At 35.7% G+C, this 17,427-nt stretch overlaps 1 protein-coding gene across 1 annotated transcript; it reads left to right on the top strand.

The window, feature by feature from the left end:
- The first annotated feature begins 9,594 nt into the window (after positions 1 to 9,594).
- LOC137735321 (protein ARABIDILLO 2-like) lies at positions 9,595 to 12,967 on the top strand. Its single transcript, XM_068474738.1, has 3 exons — positions 9,595 to 9,701; positions 9,802 to 9,924; positions 11,088 to 12,967. Exon 3 carries the CDS (start codon positions 11,134 to 11,136, stop codon positions 12,814 to 12,816), a length of 1,683 nt encoding a protein of 560 aa, XP_068330839.1. The 5' UTR covers positions 9,595 to 9,701; positions 9,802 to 9,924; positions 11,088 to 11,133; the 3' UTR covers positions 12,817 to 12,967.
- Positions 12,968 to 17,427: the final 4,460 nt, after the last annotated feature.

The following is a 17,427-nucleotide window of genomic DNA, read 5'->3' as shown; positions in this document are numbered from 1 at the left end:
CTTGAGGTCTAGAACAAAGCCCAAACAATGGTAGGGGTGGCGGAGTACCGAAGGTGAGGTTGTGAGGCCACCCATTTATGGGGTTTTCCGACGGGTTCGAGGCAAATTGAAGCCTTTCCAGGCCAAATTGGACTTGGCCACAGGTATAAATTTTGCTCTACTCTTTGAAATCTTCATTTTTGTAATTTTTGAGAATTTTTAGAAATAACGGAATTTTTTGGCGAGTCAGGATGGCCAATCGCCACCTGTGGCGGCGCACGGCCAGGGAGACAACATTGTGTTTTTATGCAAATTTTGTTATTCTAATTATGCTTTTGAGATCTCACTGCTGTGGGTTGAATGTTAATACGATTGTGTATGTTGGATTAAATGAGTATATTCGGGTTTGGTTTGAATTTTAGAATTGTGAACTACGAATGGCTTGATCCCTGTTTAGGGTACGTAGGCAGTCTAACGAGATGTTAGATGTAGCCATAAAATAAGTGAGATTAAATGATTGAGAATTTATATTTAGATGGAATTTTGACCTAAGAGAAGAAAATGGTTCTAAATTGGAAGTGAAATTGTAGGTTTTGGTAAATGAATAATGTTTATTATTTACACTTGGGAGAGAAGGAAATTATTTGGAGAATGATGACTAATGACAGTGAAATTCAATTGTTAATTTAAAGATATGTTTTGATATTTAAGAAAATATGGATAGCTTGAAAGAATTTTAATTATTGACTTATGGAATGTGATTATTCAAAATAAATTAACTATGATCTTAATTTGGGCATATTAAAAAAGTAATCCCCTAAAATAAATATTTCGAGGTCAGAGCGTGACAAAATGGTATCAGAGAAAATGATCTAATTCTACGGGATGCATTGTTCTTGAGTCTTATTGGTGTGAATTATGACATGCATTGTGGTTGCATTAATTCCTATTTTTAGGAATGGAGTGGCCTTCATGTTTTATATGTGAAATACATATATAAATTGTAATATGATTGTGGTGCAATTTCCTTGGTAAATATGAAAGTTCGTTAATGGGAATTGTGATTTGCGTTTATATTGCATTATTTCATAAGTTGTATGAGTATGATATGAAAATTATGTGGAATGCATATATTGTGAATTATGATGCTTTGAATTGAATTGAATGGGAATAGGAAAATTTTAAAATATCGTATTCATGTTATAGCTTCGAAGATGAGCATTTGATTAAAGTTTTGGATTAATCTTGAATTGAATTGATATTAGGCTATGCATTATGAAAATATTGAATGTTAAGGTGATTGTGAGGTGGTGATAAGTAGATGGAGAATTTGTATTATACCTGGCACTTGAGAAATTGAATTGGGCAAAAAGGCCCATGGATATAAGGGTGGATATGTGAATTAGGCAAAAAGGCCCGTGGGTATAAGGGTGGATATGTGAAATTGGACGAGAAAGACCCGTGAATGTGAAATGGGGTGACAAAGGCCCGTGAATGTGAAATTGGGCGGAAAAGGCCCGTAGATGTGAAAAAAAGAAAAAAAAAAAAGAAAGAGGAAGAGGAAGAAAAAGAAAAAGAAAGTGTGATGTGTATTGGCCAAGTATATTACAATCTTTTCCACCCTACTAGTCACTGTTGGAGATAAAAGAAAATGGTGTTGGAATCATTGTGTTGACAATGATAAGTGTGGCTAGAAATTTAAAATGTTTGGCAAATGATAATTGTGGTTGGAAATTTGGTATTCATTAAAGTCATGACAGTTTATCGAATGAAAATAAAAAGTATATGTTGTGGTTATGGATGAACATGAATGAAAATATGGGATGAGATCTTGAGTTCATTTAATATAAACGTTTTTCCATTGAGTTTTTGAGCTTGGTGAGGAGAATCGACGAGAAAAGTTTATAATTATAAAATTGATTGGTTTGGTTTGCCATTAATGAATTATGGTGTGAAATTCTAGTATTTTGTTAGCCACGATAGTTATGGCTTGAAATTTGGTATTTGATTGTGCCCATATTGTTTATGGCCATAATTTATGGTATTTGTGTTGCCAAAAGTAATGGGAAGCGGGATTACCAATAATTATGATGTAAATTTCCTAATAGTAGGAATGGAATTTCGTATGAAAGTTCATCAAGTGAGAATGGAATCATAAACTGAGGTTATGATTTGGTTATTGTAATTTAAAATGGTGGAAAGACCATGAAATTTTCTTCATAATTATTGGTGGATATGAATAAAATTATGAAATGAAATTTTGAGTTCGTTTAATATGAACAATTTTTTAGTTGTGTGAGACGTGAAATTTTATGAATTATGGAAAGAATTGATGAAGAAAGGGTATAATTATAAATGTGTTGTTTTGGTTGCCATGCGTCATGAGTGGTCATTGTTGGAAATTGTTATTGCGAACAAAACTGAAGACGAGCGTATATTCTCTTGGCTATGTGATTAGTAAGGATTAATTCCGTTGACCGTTAGGGTCGTAAAATGTAAATTTCTCTTCTTTGGTTGGTGAAATGTAAATATTACTCTGGAGGTGCAGCTCACAAATTTATTCGAGCTGTGGTTACATTTTGAAACAACTTAAAAGGGAAGAAATTGAAGGGGAAAAAAAAAAAGATAAAGTTTTTTAAATATATTTTATAGTATGTTTTTTTAGTGGTTTAAACTTATTAAATTCATTTTTTCTTATTAGGTAACGTGACACACCCCGACCCGGAATGTCCATCTGGACTCCGAATTGAGCTATATTGGCCGACACCGGAAAGGTGACGAAGCCATAAAGTATAGTGAGGTAAAAAATGTGAATAAATTTAAACCTAAAAGTCCCTAAATGGAAGAGTGCACATGTGAGCGGGAATGAACACATTTCACACGTGATGTCATAGCATAAGTAAAGTACAATAAAAGTAGAATGAGAATTATACCATCGAAGGTAATCTCCTATTCCAACATTTTTCAAAAATCCTCGTTGACATGAAAGCTCAGCCACTAAAACTTGGAGGGGTGAAAAAAAAAAGGGTGAGTGGGCCTAAAAATAAATCTTTGTAAAAACCTTTTTGAAAAAAATAATAACCTCTCGCCTTAAAAACAAGTATAGTTTGCAGATATAACATACTACGAATAGTATGAAAATACTTACTGTAGCCAACAATATCTCAAGAATGCAATATGTCACGACATTTCATAAATAAACACATAACATCCTGTAATCACATAATTTCGCATAAACAACATATCATATTGAGTGTTCATCAACATATGCTGACATAGGAGTTCATGGATAGATATTTTGACATAAGCAGGACTGGGTGTAATAATGATTTACGCTCTAGTACTACAATCACATGAAGACTGGCGCTAAGCACATCACATACGAGTCCTAATTGCCTATATCAATATAGGATAGGACTGTCACCTACAATGGATCCAAAGTGAGCGTGCAATGTGATGTGAACATACACGTGAAGCCTGCCCTTGGCCCGGGTGAGTACTAACACCAATATAGCACACGATGAGCTATTAATCTAAATATGATCATGCAATGTTAAATTGATAATTCTAGTCAACATAATACTACTCATGGTCGTAAATATAACTAGGACATCTCGTAGGATTTATAACGATCTCATAATTCTCATCATTACGACATTTCTTATAACATTAATTTAATTATGGCATCACATAGAAAAGGCATTATTAATATATGTATGGAAACTCAAATAATATATTTACTTTATAAAAGAATATACCCACTCACATATACTTGCAAGGTCGCAGCCGTTCGAACTAAGAAAGCCGGAGTCTCCAATAGTAATTGTACCTAAGCATAATGGACCAGTTAGTAAAACTCAACTAAAACAATTAAACTTGGGAAAACAAAGAGCAGATTTGGAATCAAGGTGTCGAAATACACTAAGAAGGATCTCGGGAAATTTTTGAAAAAAGTCAACGGTTAATCCTAAAAAGTCAACCAAGCCACCCTGATGGTTAACTACATTAAAACTTTGGAATTTCACCAAATGGATGCTAAAAATGGACTCGGAGCGTCAAAATTAGCTTAGGAGGGTTTTCGAAAAAATTTCAATAAAAGTCAACGAAAGTCAACTAACGGTCAACAGATAACTTTAACGGAATATTCCATCCTTAGACAGAATATTCTGTTAAAGTTAATGTTTGGAATATTCCCTCCAAATTTTGAAGTGGAACAAGTCGGGGTCAACGGGTCAGTCTGTAGGTATGGTTTTGGATCCGATTTTGGGCTTTTTCTCTTTCTTTTTTTTTTTTTCTCCGGTCGTCGGAAACTGTAGAAAGTGGCCGAATTTTCTGGGTAAACATTAAATAGCAATATCTCACATGTTTCTCAACCAACATATCAAAATGAAGCTACGAAAGTGTAGAACAAAATTGTACCTGCTTGGAGTTCAAAAAGTGGTCGGAGATGGCCAGAAAATGGTTTGAAAGGCGACTGGTCCGTTAAAAACTGGGTAAGCTCGCCCAAAAATTGGAAAAACTTTGAATCGTGATATATTTGTCATTTCTTAACGAAATTGAGTGATTCAAAAACGAAAATCATACCTCTCGACAAGTCAAAGAGAATGGCACCCTATATATATATATATTACGTCAAAAATACATATGTAATGATGTGAAATTAAAATAATTATGTTGAAATTAAAACTGAAAATAGAAATGATTTTCACCTATGCACTCGTATCGTCAAGTACTTCGAGAATGTATGTGTCAAGCCCAAACAATATATAAGAACAAAATACTAACGTAAACGGGCCTACTTGTTTACTTGCCTAATGAACCCAATGAATAGGCTATCAATATTACGGTTTACAACTCGCAATACCGACAACTCATTGTTGTCTCGATAAGCAAAATTCTCAAGGGTGCAACATTACTATCTTGCCCCTTATTGGGAAATACACATAAATCATCTGATCAAAGCCTCGATCGCGCTCACGCACTATCTTCTTGGGCGACAACATCAAAAGTACACAATTTCATATATTAATCTTGATCTTTCGAATACATGTTCACAATACTCTTCTGTCTGTCATGTACTGTGCATAAAATCTCTGTACAACGCCTCAAACGGTACTATAGCCAAACCAAAATAATAATTATCGTTATACGCAACTCAAAGACAGATAGGTGTCTACCATAACCATGCTAAAACTACAGAACATGCAAAAGCAATATGTTATCCAAGGTTTAGATAGTTCATTCAAATTGGCCGTTAGTCTAAGGGTGAAATGTGGTATTAAATAACAACTTAGTGCCCATAGCTTTCAAGAAGGCTTCCAAGACTTGGAAGTGAAATGCACATTGTGATGAGATACAACAATGACATGCATATTATGTAACCGAACAATGTGGTTCGCACATGACTCAGTGAGCAGAACCATTGTGAATTTTTCTCAAGTTTTAGCGAAAAGCTACATCGAAAAGGCCAAAAGAATACTCAAGAATTTAAGAGTCAAAACAAGTCCATCAAATCTAGAATACAAGATAACTGGGTTGAATGTATAACTTTGATTGCAGGAAATACAAGTACCTAACTTGATTCTGTGGTGGCAAGTTGAGATGGTCACAACAAAAGTTTCAATGCCAACGGCTCATCTAGACAATCTGTTTACATCATAAATAATACGAAGTGCAGTAGGGTAGACACGTACCCAAGGTTGACTAGAATGCCTTCCGGTACCAGTGGTGAATATGGAATCACAGTCAGAGTAAAAGGGGATCGAAATTGCCAAAAAATCTAATAAATTTAAGAATGAGGAATTTTACCAAGTGGTCTAAAATACAGTCTCTCTAGACGAGCAGAAAGTGAAATGATTCGTAATGTCAGTCGATAATCACCAAAACATCATCATAATCTCCACATGTACAAGATATCTCGTACCAGGAGCTTATGATGATATTTTCCCATCTCCATTCGGATACAGGAAGTGATTATAACCACTCGAACAATTTCTTGATGATTTGTAAGTAATGTCATATCAATACTTGTGAATTCTAACTAAAATGGGATAGGACAAGCTAAAAGTGTTCATGGGTAGATATGTCTTTTATTGTGGTAAATAGTAATTACGTTTGCACAATAGGGGTAATACACAATAGTGCAATCGTAGACGTTGATTTGGTTTCTCCATCGTTGCTGTCAAAAATTTAACTTTTTTTTCTTCGAAAGAAGATGTATTTGAGAAGTTTGTGAGGTTGTAAAGATATTAGAAACGTTTCTTCACAGAGAAGTGTCATCCAAGGTAAAATTTTGAGAAATGACACCAAAGATAACCATCATCGAAGAGTACAACACTACTTTCTTTCTCTACGACATGTGCTAAAAGGCCTTCACAACTTCCTTAATACTCATTTCGCTCTTACAGCGGAAAATTAATTAGCGCTTTGGTTTTAATGTTTGTCTATGGAAATGATTGTAAAGGTGATTGGTCGAAGAAGTCTTGATTACCTAGATGGGTAAAATGGTTAACACAACTGTGAGTTTACTATCCTTCTACAATGTTTGCTCCTAAGTTCCACAATTTAATTTCTTTAGTTTAAGAACTCACTATTAATTAGTTTATCAGTCGCGCCACTAATTTACGCATTTATGATGTTTTAACATTGTTCGTTACCCTGAAACTATGAACTGGCGTTTTGGCACGAAGGTATCGTTCTCATATACTAGCATGTGTCTGGTATTAGAAATCATACCGCCTGAATACTGGTTGACAGCTCCTCAATATCGGACAATATCATCAATTAGTAGCGCCATTATAGGCTAATTACAGGTTAAAGCCCACTCTGATGGGTAGTTTCGGTTGATTAGTAAGGAATTGGTCTTATGACTTAGTTTTGTTGATTCTAGGGGAGATTGATTACTGCTAATTAAAGGTATAACAATTTGTACTCCTATGCCTATACCCATCGCAATGACGAGTACAACATCAAAATAAAATTTGGAAATAGTATTGGTTGGAACGTTCTTATGAATGGAAATTGCTAATAATCTATTTCAGAATGGACCTTAACGGATATCGATCTTCCTCCTGAAGATCTGGAATTATTACTACTTTTGAAAGATTTGTATTGTCGGGGACCAAAAGTGATCGTTCTCTAAATGTTCTTCTGTTGAGTGCTACCACTTTAGCACTGCATTGTCATTCGAGGCATTTCCAGAGATTTAAAACTTTATAGGGATTCTGATAGATGGTATACTAACAGGTACTACCATGGAATAAAAACTATTTCTGGTTTCCTAACTCGAAAGGGATGGTAATGATAACGAGATAATAGTAGTGGGATTAATGAGTGAAATTTCCGGTGGTGCTCAATTATCGATATGTGAGCCCCATCAACTTGTCTCTGATCTAAATCTTTCCTTGGCAGCAAATTTGTTCACTTAAAGTCTATGGGCATTTGCCAAAATGATCATCTAGAATGTCGAAAAGTCGTCTAAATTGTCCAAAAGTTAGAAAAGCTAACACGTTTTCCATATTCGACGAGGTGGCATATTCAACAATTAGGTTCAAGTACCGATAATGCCTACATCACGCATGTGATGAGTGCAATACTGACCAAACAACACAGCTCGATTCGGAGTCCAGATGGACATTCCAGGTCGGAGTGTCTCATAATGGTTTATCTATGTGTATACATGGACTGACCTGTTATCTTAACAAGTGTTTATCAAGTTACTCGATAACGACCCGATTTGTTAACGCGTCAACTCGAAATCTGTTAATTTCATATTGTTTTGTGTAGGGTTAACGAATCGTGTAAGAAATTGCTAGACCTCGTGACAAGGTGATGCTAGTTGAGGTGACAGTAATGAAGCTAATAGTGGGGGTGAAGGTGGTGAAGACAATGGTAATGTTGTAGATCAAGTAGCGGTGGCAGACTCGCAACAGTTGCATACAACAGTTATATTTCATTTCTTAAAATTCACTATTTTGGAATTTTAAAAATGAACTCAAGCAAGAAAATTGATGCATATTTGATTTTGTTCACATTAGAGGGTGGAGCCCATTTATGGTCTAGTGTTTTTAGTTCCCTACCACATCAATCATCCATATATTTAAAATTGGAAATGTCTTTCACAAATAACACAAATTTCTTTCATGCACATTTTTATTTATTTATGTTCTTGAAATTGAATAAAACATTAGAGAATCAAATGGTGTAAGAGAAGTGCTACTTAGGGCCATTTTGGGATTGCTATATTTTTTTAATAAATTGCTTCTCTTGTACTTTAAGAATAATTAGTTGCAAAATAAAGCATTTGAGCGTTTGATAAACTGTATTTTTAAAAGTGTTATGAGTATGAAAAGCAGTATAAAAGCAATGTCTAGGAGGATAAATAATGTCATTGTTTAAAATTAATGAGCTTATGACATGATTTAAAAATATTTTAATGGCTCAACTCCACTTTTTATTAAAACAGCTTTTGAAAGGAATCTATAGGCTGTTTTTAAAAGCTGCTGTCTGAAGGTCATTGCTTTTAAAATAAGCAGTACATTTTATTTTTACCAAACATTTTTTTATTGCTTAACTTTAAAGTGAAGCAGTTTTTTATGAAAAAAAAAAAACAATATCAAAATGGGCCTTAATACTCCGATTTAATGATATTTCTCTTCATTTGTAAATAAGAAGTTTTAAGTTCGGTTTTCACTAAATGTGAAGTTGAACCATATTATTACTTGTCCATTGTGAAGCTTGGTAACTCTCCTACCTCTTAGTGTATATAATATATTTTATTAAAAAAATGGTGTAAGAGAGAAGTAATCTTCACACCCCTCGTGGTCAGATTTAAAGAAATTAGGTCCAGTTTTTTAACGGCGAGGGATCTATAGGCCAACTTAAAAAATTTAGAGAGTTAATTTATCAAAAAAATAATAATTGAGGGGTTATATAATTCAAGGGTCAAAACCCTCACCTCACACGTGGAAGCAAATCCACATCATCACATCGGAAACGTAAAACAATTCGAATAATAAAAAGAACATTCAAAATTTACCCAATGGCCAACGGTAGGATTTTCTGCCTCACTCGCAATCATAGCCGTCGATCACTCAATCATGCTCGACATTTAAGGCCTGCTTCCCCAAACACGAGCACGCATTTTCTCTCTCCACAGATAATGCACAGTAAAAGATAACTCTCTTTTTAAATTTTATTTTCTTCCATCTTAGAGAGAGAGAGAGAGAGAGAGAGAGAGAGAGAGAGAGAGAAGATATTTGAAAGTGGAATTTGATTTTGTATGTATAAATATTCAGCTGCTGTCTGGTTGTGTTAGAAAAACCGAAAAAAAAGTTTAAAAATTTGAAGTGGCTCGAGTTTGAAATCGAGCTAGCTGCTTCGAGGTTGAAGATTCGCTCTCTGTTCTCCACTGTCTGCTTCTGTTTTTTTAAATTGGGTTTCGACCGTTTCTTCCTGTTTCTCTAATTGCAAGCAGAATTTTTTTCTGGGATTTCTGGGTAGTTTCTGAAACTGCCACTTAAAAGTGAGTGAGAGAGAGAGAGAGAGAGATCCAGCTGCTGTTTGATTGCTGATTTCGGCACCATTGATGACTTGGGTTTTGTTATTTAGAGAGAGAGAGAGAGAGAGAGAGAGAAGGGTTTGACGGTCAATTTGATCTCGGTTCTGCTGAAGTTGATCACAGAGAAACAGATTGTGCAAGCTATAGTGGGTTGCTTTCTGAGGTTGGTCCTTGGCCTTGTTGTCTTTTCATTTTTCTGGATTTTATCATATTTACCAATTACTTATGGTTCTGGGGTCAATGCATTCCCTTTGTGGTTGCAGGAACAGAAGGGACTGATAGCTAGAGAGAGGGAAAGGGAGAGAGAGAGGAGGGAATTTCTCTCATCATTGTGGCTGTCAATGGTGGAAGCCTCTGGATTTTAAGCAAAGTCTAATCGGCTTGAGGTATTTGTTTCATGATTGTTTCTTTGAAATTTCCTTGAAACTATTTTGAGGGGTTTGGTCCATCCATCTAGCTGAAGTTTTAGACACACTTTATTTGTACAACTTGGGATACAGACATGTACCTTCCCTTCAAAGTAAAGCCTCTTTCTCTCTCTCTCTCTCTCTCTAATCACCTAGCTTCATTTTGAGTAAAAATGGTAACCAAGTTAAGAATCCCTACTTTCCCAATCTCTTTCCATGAAATCTTGACCCTTGGATATCGATCAAGACTAATTATAGGATGGTGCTATCTACACACTCATTTTTGCCCCTCACACTTCTCTCAATTTTCGGATTCGGATCGAATGAATTGAAGAAGATTAATGGACAAAATTAAATAGCTATGTGAGAGGTAAAAAAGTAATGTGTGAACATATAATTTATTTACGAATGGTATTTTACTTTAATCTAATCTAAACGCCAGAAAGATAGATTCGAAATTAGGGTCGAGATCAAATTATTTATTCATCATGATCATGGTTGAGTAAAGCTTTAAGTTTCACGCACCAATGTGCTCCTCACTAGTCACATATATTTCTCTCATAACATTTAGTAGAAGTGAAGACTGATTTGATTTCACTTACAGCAGAAACATGTAACAACTTTAATTGGACGGCACTGCTTTCTGCTTAGCCTTTTAAAAGCAAAACTTTTATTTCATATTATAAAGTTTTTAACCATTTTTTTTTTCTCTCAATTAACTTTGGAATTCTCATGGAATCCGGTGTATGTGAGTTGGTATGATTGCGACCAAGTTTATAATTGTCATTAAAAATATACATTTTTTAGGATTTAATTTTTGTTTGGGGCATTTAATGATGACTTGCCAACTGTATCTTTCCTTGGGCATCTTTTAGTAATTTCCCATATGGTTGGTCAGATATTGTTTTCAGCAAAGCAAGCTTGCTGTGACCATACAAGATTCTCGAAGCTATAGATGTTGCCCTATTTGTTTTTATTTACATCTAATGATATTGTTTAATTTCTTCCTTAATTGCATAATTTATACGTTTATGATTGCAACTGCTCCACTGCCTTTTAGTTTTATATGCACATATATCTTTACTTTGCATTTTCTTATTTGTTAGCATTCTTAGAAGCCTTTGTTTTCTTCCAAACTTCAGTTGCTTGGGCTCTGGTATCCAGTTTTATCATTACCCTTATTGAATCATGGTAGAAGAAGGCGGCAATGAGGTTCCGATTGACACACGATCGGTGGAAGAATGGTTGTCACATGCTAGGGAGCTTGTTCCATTGGCATTGAACAAGGCAAGAGAGGTTAAGGGGTTTCCGGGTCGATGGAAGACAATCATTTCAAAGTTGGAGCAAATCCCTTCGCGTTTATCAGACTTGTCTAGTCATCCGTGCTTCTCCAAGAATGCTCTTTGTAAGGAGCAATTGCAGTCGGTATCCAAGACGGTTAAGGAAGTTATTGAATTGGCGGAGTTTTGTGTGGGGGAGAAACACGAAGGAAAACTTCGGATGCAGAGCAATCTGGATGCACTGTCTGGGAAACTGGATTTGAATTTGCGGGATTGCGGGCTTTTGATCAAGACCGGGGTGCTTGGTGAGGCTACTTTGCCTTTAGCTATGACCGGTTCTTCAAATGAGCCTGAGGCTGCTTCTAATGGTAACATAAGGGAGGTGCTTGCACGGCTTCAGATTGGTCATTTGGACGCGAAACATAGAGCTCTTGACAGTCTTGTTGAGGTCATGAAAGAGGATGAGAAGAATGTGCTGTCAGTTATGAGCCGCAGCAACATTGCTGCTTTAGTCCAGCTGCTCACTGCAACATCTCCTCGTATCCGAGAAAAGACTGTAACTGTAATTTGCTCGCTTGCAGAATCCGGAAGTTGTGAAAATTGGCTTGTTTCTGAAGGGGTTTTGCCACCACTAATCAGGCTTGTTGAGTCTGGTAGTTCAGTTGGTAAAGAGAAGGCTACAATTTCGCTTCAGAGGTTGTCAATGTCTGCTGAAGCAGCACGCGCAATTGTTGGGCATGGCGGGGTTCGTCCACTGGTTGAGATCTGCCAAACTGGTGATTCTGTTTCTCAGGCTGCTTCAGCTAGCACTTTGAAGAACATATCTGCTGTCCCGGAGGTTCGACAAGCTCTAGCTGAGGAAGGCATTGTAAAAGTTATGATCAATCTGCTTGATTGTGGAATTTTATTGGGTGCAAAAGAATATGCAGCAGAGTGCTTGCAGAATCTCACTGCAAGCAATGACAATCTCAGAAGGTCTGTAATATCGGAAGGTGGAATTCGGAGCCTATTGGCTTATCTCGCTGGATCATTGCCACAAGAGTCTGCAGTTGGGGCATTGAGGAATTTGGTTGGCTCGGTTTCTATGGAAGTTTTGGTTTCTCTTGGTTTCCTTCCATGCATTGTTCATGTGCTTAAATCCGGTTCACTAGGCGCACAGCAGGCTGCTGCATCTGCAATTTGCAAGGTTTGCAGCTCTACAGAGATGAAAAAACTGATTGGTGAAGCGGGGTGCCTTCCCCTCCTTGTCAAGATGCTCGAGGCTAAATCAAACAGTGCGAGAGAGGTTGCAGCACAGGCAGTTTCGAGCCTGATGACCCTTTCCCACAATTGCAGAGAAGTGAAAAGGGGTGACAAAAGTGTTCCAAATCTAGTCCAACTACTTGACCCTAGTCCTCAAAACACGGCGAAAAAGTACGCAGTTTGTTGCCTCGGATTACTGTGTTCAAGTAAGAAATGCAAGAAGCTGATGGTCTCGTATGGAGCAATCGGGTACCTCAAGAAGCTTACAGAGATGGACATCCCCGGAGCGAAGAAGCTACTCGAACGGCTGGAAAGAGGGAAGTTGAGAAGTTTCTTCACCAGAAAATAGAGGAAGAAATGCAAGTGTACTTTTTGTAAGTTCTGTGGAGCTTCTGATGTAGTAGCTGTTTCATGGTCTATATGAAACGTAGTTTTTCATTTAAACTTGGCAAGCCTGGCGTAATCTATGTTATGTATGTCCTATTATTTATAAGTTTATTAAAATATAGAATCTCTGTAATTCAGTATGTTTTTCCTTCTCTACTATCTGGTGTAGTTTCTGGGATCCCATAAAAATTTTAGCCCTTGCATCAAAGCTTCCCTCCTCGTCGCTGTACGAGCAATTTTCGGATGTCATTGGTTGTATATCTCTTTTTCTCTGATCAAGAGACATGGTTGTATATGACCGGTGATATACAACCTATCGATTGGGTTTCCGGGCAAATTTGGTCTCTTGCAACCTATCGATTGATCGAATTAAATGGTGCAAGTTGCACAAGTTCTTATTATGCCATACATTTACCTCAGCATTTATGTCAGTCTATCCTCACAGTGCTGCTATATTTCTGATAGTTTTCGTTCATTTTTCCTTACTCCACCAATCCAAATTGATTCCAAAGAAGCATTAGGATTGCATTTGCATTTGGGGTGTCTCACTGACTTGTTCAGTTATAATATTGCTCTTCCAAATTCCAAGAAGCACTTTTACTGAGAAGCATGTTTTAGGTATATGATTTGAAGACGAGTGTTAGGTGTTGAGGGTATGAAATATTCACCGAACAAACAATTTCTTGTACAAAGGTTCATGAGTATTTTCCTTATATTGTCAATAATTTTTAGAATGGAAGTTCACACTCTTAACACTAGAAAAAATACCTATGAAACATTTCGTACTCCTTCTGTCAAATGCTATTGAAAACGCTTTTAAACGCTCGACTAATTGTATATTGTTGTTACTTACATTTGTACAAACATATATTTCATACTCTTCTCTTGATACTTGATACTTGAACTTTATACTCAATTTCTTCCAAATATTTCCGGGATCTTTTAGGCAAAAAGAACCCAATTCTAGTAGTTCAGAATGCTTCTAGAGATAGCATCCACTGAAGCCTTGTTTGGTGGACAGGATGAGATAAGTTATTTCCAATTAAATTGAACTTATAACCGAGCCAATGTTTGGTGAGAGAAATTGTATCACATACCAGATTGACAACAAATCTGAAATAAAGAAAAATATGATGGGTTATGTAACCCAACCAAATCTGAAATAAAGAAAAATATGATGGGTTATGTAACCCAACCCACATATGGGTTATGTATGATGGAGTTTTGAGCTCCCATTGTCCCACATCAGGAAACAAGCATTTGTCAAAGGCCTATATATAGGTCAAGTCATTTCTATTAGTGATTAGGTGTTGGACCATTTGGAATGAGGATTGACGCTTGGGCCACTAATTGTGTAGATTAGGCTTAATGATTATACCATAATATTAATATAAATTAATATTAATTAATCAAGGCAAGGGCCTTGGGGGTACTTGGGGCCAAGGAATTAAAATTAATCTGATCAATTAGTTTTAATTTCGAATTAAGTTTTTAATTAAATTAATTAAAAACTTTTGATTAATAGATACAACTCTTTGGAAAGAGTTGTATAGCTTCAAATACATCCAAAAGGTATTTGAAGAGGTATGAAACAACCTATATAACTGGAGTCCTTAGTTCCATCGAAAATCATCTTTTTTTTTCTTTTTTTCTTTCCTTCTCTTCCATGCAAACATTAAAGAGAGTAAACACACAAAGCAATTCGCTAGAATTCTAGAATCCAATGCGGGTTATAGAATTAGGTAGTTGAATCCTGATTGAGCATATGTTGTAGAACCACAAGCACAAGAGTGAGACGGAAATACTGTTCGAAGGACATAATTTTTACGCTAGCCTCTACCTTCTGTAATCAAGTTAGTATCATTGATATTCTTATATTAATTTCTGTATTTATTGTGTAATTTCATTCTGCACAGCAAGTATTTTTGGTAAATAAAATATTAGAATTTCAAGTTCTACTTATTTCTATTTATTTTTCTTTATTTCTGAATTGTTCTCCAACAATCTTCTAACAACATGGAACAATCAGGAACTAAACCTCATTCTAAGAAGCCTGAGAAATTTAAGGGCTGAGACTTCAAAAGATGGCAGCAGAAGATGCTGTTTGATTTGACAACACTGAATTTGGCTAATGTTATGCGCGAGACTGTGCCTACTACAGATGGAGAAAATATTTTTTCTGCAAAAACTTTGACATCTATAGATGCCTAGAATCATAATAATTTCCTCTGCAAAAACTATATTATTAATGCATTAGATGACTTTTTGTATGATGTTTATGTGGTGTGCAAAACAGCTAAGAAACTTTGGGAATCACTTGAGAAAAAAAATATAAAACAGAGGATGTTGGTTCAAAGAAATTTGTCGTGGGCAAATTTTTGGACTACAAAATGATGGATTCCAAGTCCGTTGTCTCTCAAACTGAAGATCTCCAAAAAATCATCCATGACATTCATGTTGAAGGGATGGTGATCAATGAGTCTTTCCAAGTGGCGTCCTTTATAGAAAAACTGCCACCTTCTTGGAAAGAGTTCAAGAATTACCTCAAGCACAAACGTAAGGAGATAACCCTTGAGGATCTCATTGTTAGGCTGAGAATTGAGGAAGATAACAAAAAGAATGAGAAGGGCCTGGTTTCGAGTATGGAAGCCAAGGCGAATGTTGTTGAAGGAAGTTCATCAAAGCAAAGGCCGAAATTCCAGAAAACCAAGAAGAAGAAAAGAACTATGCCCTTGGAGTGAAAGGTTAGGACTTCAAGAAAATCAAAAGAAGTTGTTGGGTTTGTGGAAAGCAAGGCCATAGGGCTCAAGAATGTTGTCATCGAAGGGATCAAGGTCCTGGAGGTTAAGGCAACAACAACCGCTCAAATTTGATTAAAAACAATGTGGATGCCCTGGCTGCTATGATTTTTGAAATCAATCTAGTATTTGACCACGCTGATTGGTGGATACATACTGGTGCGACTCGTCATGTATGTGGTGATAGAAATACGTTCTCTTCGTACCAGAAAATCGAGGGAAACAAGCAACTGTTTATGGGAAATGCATCTGCATCTGTTGTGGCTGGAATAGGGAAATGTGTTCTTAAATTCACTTTTGGAAAGGAATTAACCCTCCTTGATGTGCTGCATGTCCCCGATATAAGGAAGAATCATGTTTATGGTCCTATCCTTAATAACAAGGGATTCAAACTAGTTTTTGAGTCCAATAAGTTTGTATTAACTAAAGGGGGAATGTTTGTAGGGAAGGGTTACCTTGCTGATGGATTATTCAAACTAAATGTACTTGCTAATGTTATGAATGAAATAAATAATGCTTTTGCTTATATTGTTGATTCGTCTAATTTATGGTACTCTAGCCTAGGACATGTAAATTTTCGTTCTCTTTTTAGAATGCATAATTTAGGTTTGCTACCCAAACTTGATTATTTAGATAATGTTAAATGTGAGACTTGTATAGAATCGAAATTTGCAAGTCAAAGCTTTAAATCGGTGCATGAAAAATCCAATGATTTATTAGATTTAATTCATAGTGATTTGTGTGATTTTAGATCATATCCAACTCGTAGGGATGACAATTATAACCGTTAAACCCGTTAACCGTGGATAATCGACCGAATGGATTTGATTGGATTGGGATATGAAAATTCAGGTATAGTTAGGATATGGGGAAAAACCGTTAACTTTATTTGGTTATGGTTTTGGATATGGTTATAGGGGTACCCAATCCATATCCGTACCCGAATCCGATTCGAATATTATATATATATTTATATTTATATTTGATATATATATATATATTATATTTTATTCAATTATGCCTTTTGAAGTCTTGGAATCATGCCCACAACATATTCAATTATTCCTATCCCTATAGTACTAATGCATTATGCATGCATCAAACCCTATAGTATCTTTATTATGCACCAAACATCATACATGGGGCATACCAACAACCTCATCAATTCAATACTCTTATTGTTATACTCAACCAAATTAATTCATTGAATCATTTTATATATCAATTATCAAATGTTCCAAGTTTATCAGATTCATCTCTCTTCAAGAGTCTCACTATCAAGAAATTGGTGCACGTCGTAAGCTCAATAGGTAATCTTTCATTCTTTTTCATGTTATTTGATTCATGCAAATTATCAATTAGCGTCAGTTTTTCAGTTTATTACATATGTTATGAGCCCATAGAATTATGCAAAATTAAATCAATAATTGTCTTTTTGTTTGTTGTCATATATTTAGTTTACATGTTTTATCTTCCCTTCGTATTTGTTTTTGTCCTTTTTTTTTTATTGGACCAATTTATCATATTGGCTTATCATGAACAACTTCAAATATATATTGTTATGTTTTTTGTAATTGGATGTGGCTATTTAATGGCAAAATTAGTATCTACTAAAATTTATAGTGCGTCAATTGAATGAATATAATTTTTTTTTTTTTTTGACGAAGATGGAGATAACCGATAACCGATTGAAAATCCATTACTCGGTGGATATGGTTATGGATAATCCCCGATGGTTATTTTGCGGTTATGGGTATGGTTAATTTTCATGGTTA

This window comes from Pyrus communis, chromosome 5 (assembly GCF_963583255.1).
Source record: "Pyrus communis chromosome 5, drPyrComm1.1, whole genome shotgun sequence".
NCBI classification, from domain to species: Eukaryota; Viridiplantae; Streptophyta; class Magnoliopsida; order Rosales; family Rosaceae; genus Pyrus; species Pyrus communis.
This window is presented reverse-complemented; position numbering and strand designations above follow the sequence as displayed.